Genomic DNA, 7,500 nt, shown 5'->3' on the forward strand with positions numbered 1-7,500 from the left:
CCTCTACCTTCCCTCCCCCTTCCCCAGCCCTTCCCCTACCTCTATCCCCTACCCCTATCCTCTACCTTTCCCCTACCCCTTCCCCAGCCCTTCCCCTACCTCTATCCCCTACCCCTATCCTCTACCTTTCCCCTACCCCTTCCCCAGCCCTTCCCCTACCTCTATCCCCTACCCCTACCCTCAAACTTCCCCAAAACCCTTCCCCACCCCTTTCCCCCTACCCTATCCCCCTCTATCCTCTACTTTCCCCTCCCCCTTCCCCAGACCTCCCCCTACCTCTATCCCCTACCCTATCCTCTACCTTTCCCCTACCTTCCCAGCCCATCCCTACCCCTATCCCCAAACCCCTACCTCAAACCTTTCCCCCAACCCTTCCCCAGCCCTTCCCCTACCTCTACCCCCAAACCCCTATCCTCTACCTTTCCCCTACCCCTTCCCCAGCCCTTCCCCTACCTCTATCCCTACCCTATCCTCTACCTTTCCCCTACCCCTTCCCCACCCTTCCCCTACCTCATCCCAACCCCTTTTCCTCTACTTTCCCCCCCCCTTCCCCAGCCCTTCCCCTCCTTTTCCCCATTCCTATCCTCTCCCTTTCCCCCCCCCCTTCCCCACCCTTTCCCCCCACCCTACCCCCAAACCCCTATCCTCCCCTTCCCTCCCCTTTCCCCGGGCCCTTCCCCCTTTCCTCTATCCCTACCCCTACCCTCCCTTTCCCCTACCCCCTTCCCCAGCCCTTCCCCTACCTCTATCCCCTATCCTACCTCCCCCTTCTCGTACCCTTTCCCAGCCTTCCCCTACCTCTATCCCCTACCTTTCCCCCTTACCCTATCCCCTCCCTTTTCCCCATCTCCCTCAACGCCGATGTCGGACGTCACCGGGTCCCCCCTTAAAAGGCCCATTTCCTTAATATTCGTCGAGTTTCTGTTCGATTTCGTTTCCTTTCGTGTCCTTTTGGCTAAGGCTTCCCCTTGTTCTTTTAGCTTTTCTTTTTTTCTTTTTCTTTGTTCCATCTGTTTCTGCCGCTGTTTATTAGTTCCTGGTCATTACTGGCGCTCTTATCGGGAATCGCGTGAGGATTTTCGAGGGACAATGGGGAGACGTGAGATGGACGGCTCTCTCGCTCTCTCTCTCTCTCTCTCTCTCGCTCTCTCTCTCTCTCCTCTCTGCTCCCCCCCTCATCTCTCTCATCTCTCTCTCTCTCTTTATCTTTCCCCTTTCCTAAATCTTCTCTCTTCGTCTCCCCACTCTCTCTCTCTTTTTCATTTTCCTCTCATCTCTCTCATCCCTTCACCCTCTTTTCATCTCTCTTTGGGGGGTTCTTCCTCTCTCTCCATCCTCTCTTTTTCCTTTCTCCTTCCTCACCTTCCCTCTCCTCCGCCCTCCCCCTTCCCCCAATAACCCTCCCCTCCTTTTTCCTCTTTTTCCCCCCCCCCCTCTCCCCCTTCCCCCTCCCCCCCCCCCCTTTTTCCCTTTTCCCCTATTCCTCCCCCCCTCTCCCCATCCCACGGGGGGATCCCCCTCCCCCTCCTCTTCCCTTCCCTTTCTTTCCCTTCCCCCCCATTAACGCCGATGACAACACTTTGGAGAAGTTGCTGCTCAGGGAGGATGTTGGGGGGGAAGGGACAAAGGGGGGAGGGGGGTAATAGGCTTTTTCCCCGTTATCTTTCGTTCCTCTTTCGTGGTTCGTCGCCTTTGCCTTTATTTACGTTCGCTGCTCGTTTCTATCGATCTATTCCTTTCGCCGCGTCGTCTTCAGACACTCAATTTACGAAGAGAGTGGACTGTGTAAACGCTAGAAGAAAGAGGAGAGGAGAAGGAGGGGAGAAGAGGAAGCGGGGAAAAGGGGGTAAAGCATCGAAGTGACCACCGCGCCTGGTGTCGCGACCCCCCCCCCCCCCCGTGGGCGGCGGTGGTCCCCTCGCGTCGGGGGGGGGGGGGGGCGCTCACCCGTTTGGCTTCTGAAAGTTTTTTTCGGTTTTGTTATTCGGTAATGTTGTTCTTGTTGTTATTATTGCTGTTATCATTATTATTATTATTGTTATTACTATTATTATTACTGTTGTTGTTATTGTTATTGTTTTGTTTTTCATTAATACAGTAATTTATTAGGTATAGTTATTATTATTATTATTATTATTATTATTATTATTAATCATCATCATCATTACGACGACGATGATTGTTGTTATTGTTATTAGCTAAGGTCCCTGGAAGCCCGCCCTGATCCCTCGACCATTTAAGGCCAATGATCCCTTTTCTGTTGCACTTTCTGCTTCTCTTGTGTTGTTTCTCTTCTTATTATGCCGTGGGGGGCGGGGGGAGCGGCAGACGGCGACGGCAGAAGGCGAGATCCGACGGGGGAGGCGCCGGCTTGCTTGGCAGACTGTGTATAGGGCCCCTCGCCCTCTCTTGCTCGCTTTCTCGTGATCTTTTGTGATCTTTCTCTTTTTTCTTTGTCTTTTCTCTCTCTCTTTCTCTTTCTCTCTTTCTCTCTCTCTCTCTCTCTTTCTCTCTCTTTCTCTCTCTTTCTCTTCCCTCTCCCCCCTCTGCCTTTCCCTAAAAAAACCGAGGTGGAAAAGAGAAAAAAAAAATTGACGAGGCAAAAAAGTAACATTAATAATAAACAAATAAAAATGACGAAGGCAAATAACGAATTAGAAAAATGACGAAGACGAATAACGAAGACGAAAAGAAGGAGAAGAAGAAAAAAGATTGACGAAGGCGCCTGTGGATGTCCAGATCCCGGGAGAACTTGTTACGGTGCCGGCCGAGCATTGGAGTTCCGGGGGCGAGGGAAATGTGGCGCGGAACTCCCAAATTAATGTTTACGAGGAGGATGTTATGAATAAGTAATAGCTACATCATGGTGGAGGGGGTAGGGGGTAGGGGGTAGGGGGGAATGCAGAGAGAGAGAGAGAGAGAGAGAGAGAGAGAGAGAGAGGGAGGGAGGTGGAAGGGGGGAGAGGGAAATTGATAGAGGAGGGGGTAAGGGGAAGGTAAGAGAGGAGAGAAAAAGAGAGAAGAGGGAAAGAAAAGGAGGAGGGGAAATGAAAGGGAAAAGTGGCTGGAAGGAAAGAGAAGAAGGATTAGGAGAAGGAAACGGAGAAAGAGACAGTGAATCAAGCAAGGTCAAGAGCAGACAGCTTGACAGATGAGCCGCGAAGCCAGGAAGCCGCTTGGGCGAAGAGTCCGAAAGGCGTGATGAATGTCGAAGAGTCCGAATGTCGTGAGGAATGGCAAGGTCCAGAAGTCGTGATGAATTTCAGAAAGTCGTGATGATTGGCAAGGTCCGGGTCGTGATGACTTTCAAGGTCCGAAAGTCGTGATGAATGAGCGCAGTCACCCCCCGACGCGGCCGCCCTTTGGTCCTCTCGCGCGGGCGAGTCTACCCGCCTGTAGCTTGTGCTTATTTTAGACGCCATTTTTAGCTTGCACTTGTTGAACTCGAGTGCTAGATGGCTTTAGCGACGCATGCATTTGAGGGGCTGTTCGAGGGGCACACGCACGCAAGAAAACGTACAAACAAGCACATACGGAGTTACAATTTCCCTGAAGTGAAGAAATTACATTACTCGCAACTGATGCGGAAAATTAAACCAAAGATTTGTAGAAGAATTTACTTATTTAGAGGCCGTGTGATGTATTTCGAATGTCTCTTGGTTAGGGTGCGCGGAGGGGATTTTAAGCGCATGAGTGTTTTATTTCTAATTCAGTGCGAGTGTGAGATAGTTGTAGTGTTTACTGTATTTTAGTTTATGTTAATTTGAGCTCCTCGGTTTGTGTGAGGGAGAGGTGTGTGTGTGTGTGTGTGTGTGTGTATGTGTATGTGTATGTGTGTGTGTGTGTGTGTGTATGTGTGTGTGTGTGTGTGTGTGTGTGTGTGTGTGTGTGTGTGTGTGTGTGTGTGTGTGTGTGTGTATGTATGTATGTGTATCAGGAACCATTTCGATGCGCCTGCCTGACGTGTGAGGTCAGATCAGGTCGAAGAGGAAGGTGAAGTCAGACCGGGTCGTGGGGGCAGCGCCGCGGCCGCCTGACGTCCTCCGTGCGTGTCTTCATCCCAAATTTCGCTCGCATAGTATCTGTCGTTTTATCGGCTTCCCTCCGTCGCGTAGCCATTACTGGAAGAGTTGTGGCCCGGAGTCCTCTCCAGGGCCCTCTGCCGGAGCCCTTCCCCGCCGGCGCGCGCGTTAGGGTTAGTCCCCGCGCTCTCAAGGGGCTACTTTCGCCAGGGACCGAGCCACGCCTTCCTGCCTTCTCCTCCTTAGGATATTTTCCCCGTTTCCCCTTTTCCTCGCTGGAATTTCCCCCCCGGAAGCTGTAAATTCTCTCGCGCCCATCGGATGAGTTCCTCTGCGGATGTATCCCTTTCCCTTCCGCCCTAACGAAAGGGCGGAAGGGAAAGTTACCCGAAAGAGCTCGCGCCGCCAACCTCCCCCTCCGGTGTTCGTAGATTGATCTCTTGAGGAAGTAATTGAAATTCACATCGGTTCGTGTCGGTAGTGTCGCTTCGGGAGTAAAACGAGGAAGGGAGGGAGGGAGGGAGGGAGGGAGGGAGGGAGGGAGGGGAGGGAGGGAAGGGAGGGAGGAGGAGGAGGGAGGGAGGGAGGGAGGAGGAAGGGAGGAAGGAAGGAAGGAAGGAAGGAAGGAAGGAAGGAAGGAAGAATAAGATTGAAACCCAGTATCGCAGATAATCGCATTATCACTTCTTCGTCGTCTGTTTTTTAACGGTTTTGGCGCGTGCTTCATGATTGGGGTGCGGCCGAGTCTGTTCTGTGATGGGGGGGGGGGGGGGGAGGCCGAGGGGGATAGGCCTACCTGTAACAGTTCATGCCGTATGGGAAGTCATTTGAATGCAGCGTGTGAAGGGTGTGGCTGGGCGGTTTGGGTCCCCTTGCACTCCTTTCTCTCTGTCGATGTACCTCTCTCTATTTCTCTCTCCGCTCCTCTCTCCGTTCTGCTACTCTTCATTTTCCCATTTCTCTTTGGGTCGTCTCTTTCCCCTTCTCCATTATCCAGCTCTATCTCCTCCCCCCCCCCCCCCTCTCCTCTCTCTCTCTCTCTCTCTCGTCTCTCTCTCATCTCTCTCTCTCTCTCTCTCTCTCTCTCTCTCTCTCTCTCTCTCTCTCTCTCTCTCTCTCTCTCTCTCTCTCAGGGCTCTGCAATCAGTGAAAACAATATTTTTAGAAGTGGCTATATGATTACTAATTGTTTATGTAACATTGTTGATAATTTCCGAGAATAAGATTTTCGTTGCGCAGAGGAACGAAATTGCAAGACTCAACGTCCAGTTCCCAGGCTCATCCCGGAACGTAAGTGAAATGTGGCGAACGGAGTGCGTAGGGTTTCACTAGCCTCTCATACCATGCGCGAGGTGTCTTTTTTATTCATTTTCATCCTTCTTTATTTTTGCTCTTTATTTTAAGAATCGTTTTCGAGGAGGAAAATGGGTAATCATTTTTTTTTAGGGGGGGATACATGGAAGTGGAGGAGAAGGAGGAAGATTAAATGAAGAAACTGCGACTTAGGAACAGGTTATTCAAGGGGAGAATGCGAGGTACACTTCTCTAAAAAAAAAAAAATACTGAAAATGTCCCGATAAATAATGTAATAATGAATGTGTTTGTTGGTATGATCATGATTGTACCTCTCTCCTTCTCTCCCCTCTTCCTTTTCCCTCACTTTTTGATCCTCTATGTACCCCTTTCCATTATCCAGCTCACTCATGATGAAAGAGTATAATAATGAATGTGTATGCTGGTACGATAAAGGAATTGTTATAACGAAGGTGTTGTCGTGTTGAAGAATGTAATAATATGTACGTTAGTATGATAGAGAATGTGAGAATGAACGCAGATATCCCACAAGTAACAAGAATCGTGTTTTGTTGCAGTGCGTAGCAAGGGGCAGGTGGAGACGGGGCAGTACCGGTTCCTGGCGAGAGGCGGCGGCTACGTGTGGCTGGTGACGCAGGCCACGCTCATTCACGGGCCCAAGGACCACAAGCCCCAGTACGTCGTGTGTCTCAACTACGTCGTCAGGTACGTCTTCTGTTGAATGTTGTTGTTCTGTTTGTTTGCTTTTTTTTCAGGTACGTCTGCAGTCGAATGTTTATTTTTTTTATTATTTTTTTTTTTTTATTATTTTTTTTTTTTGAGGTATGTCTAATCTATTTTTTTTTTCTAATCCTCATTTATGTTGTTATTGTTGCTGTTGTGTTTGTCAGGTACTTCTACATTCTATTTTTTTCACATCTTGATTTATGTTGTTGTTGATATGAGATCTATGGCCCTGTCGGTAGGGCTGCCTCGACTCGGCGGCGCCCAAGTGTCTGGCCCTGTCCCGTTTCCGCCTTCGTCTCTGCCTTTTTGGTTCCTTTTTTCTTTTTTTATCGCCTGTTGCTTCTTCCCGTTACCTCCGTCTCCTGTTAGGGCTGTCTGTTATCGTTATTATCATCGTCGTTGTTTTTGAGATGCATGCTTTTCATTAACTGTTATTATTAGCGATAACACCGATAGTGTATAACCATTTCACCCCCCAAGAGCTGTATCCACGCCACGCCCCCGTCTTCTAACCCCGCCTTTCGCTCGCTGCCCCGCCCACGCCTGCTCCCCTGCCGCCCGCCGCCCATAGGGGGGGGGGGGGCGTCGGGAGCCAATTTGACCGCGGTTAACTCCCCCCCCCCCTCTCTTGTTTCCGATTTAAAGTAGCGGGCTTAGAGGTATTTGCGCACGTGACTTGGCCCGGGTCGGTGTGGTGGGCCGGGGCGGGGGCTCTTGGCCGGTGAGTTTGGGTGAGTCTTGGTGAGTCTCGGTGAGTTTGGGTGAGTCTCGGTGAGTGTAGGTGAGTTTAGGTGAGTTTGGGTGAGTCTCGGCAAGTCACTCATCACTCATCACGGCTTCTCCCGCCATTCAGCACTTTTTACTCATTCACTTTCTCTCTTTTGTTCCGTCTGTACTGAGAGAGAGAGAGAGAGAGAGAGAGAGAGAGAGAGAGAGAGAGAGAGAGAGAGAGAGAGAGAGAGAGAGAGAGAGAGAGAGAGAAATTTAGGGAATTCTCAGATACGATACAAAATGTCAAGAAGATAACACTGACAACAACAACAACAGCAAAAAAGAGATTCCATTGAAACATAATATCAGATGCGCCTTATTTCTGAATTAATTTACCATTAATAAAGAGATGGATAGATCATTATAAATAGTTTTTATAAGTTAGGAGGAAGGGCGTGCGACGCTGCTGGCGCTAGAAAAAAAAAAAATTTATATTAAAAGCCGGGCATAAATCTTAGAATCATTCGGCTTGAGAAAAAAATATCGAGAAATGGAGGGGGGGGGGGGGAAATATCCGTCGAAATATTGTGGAGCGACGGCATTATCCTCCCCTCCCTCCTCCCTCCCCTCCCCCCTCCTTTCCCTCCCTCCCTCCTTCCCCTCCCCCCTTCCATCCTACCCCTACTACTTTGTGCTTTCCGGAATCAGTTTTATCATTTTTGTTTCT

General features: G+C 50.0%; 1 protein-coding gene across 1 annotated transcript in view; it reads left to right on the forward strand.

Annotated features, from left to right (window-relative positions):
* The window catches only part of LOC125038562, a 114,700-nt gene that overhangs the window by 91,954 nt on the left and 15,246 nt on the right, over nt 1–7,500 (forward strand). Inside the window, exons 10-11 of the mRNA XM_047632095.1 lie at nt 5,262–5,312; nt 5,876–6,041. Of these exons, the coding sequence (XP_047488051.1) occupies nt 5,262–5,312; nt 5,876–6,041 (217 nt within the window). The remainder of the gene's footprint in view (nt 1–5,261; nt 5,313–5,875; nt 6,042–7,500) is intronic.

Source organism: Penaeus chinensis, chromosome 3 (assembly GCF_019202785.1).
Source record: "Penaeus chinensis breed Huanghai No. 1 chromosome 3, ASM1920278v2, whole genome shotgun sequence".
Classification (NCBI taxonomy): domain Eukaryota; kingdom Metazoa; phylum Arthropoda; class Malacostraca; order Decapoda; family Penaeidae; genus Penaeus; species Penaeus chinensis.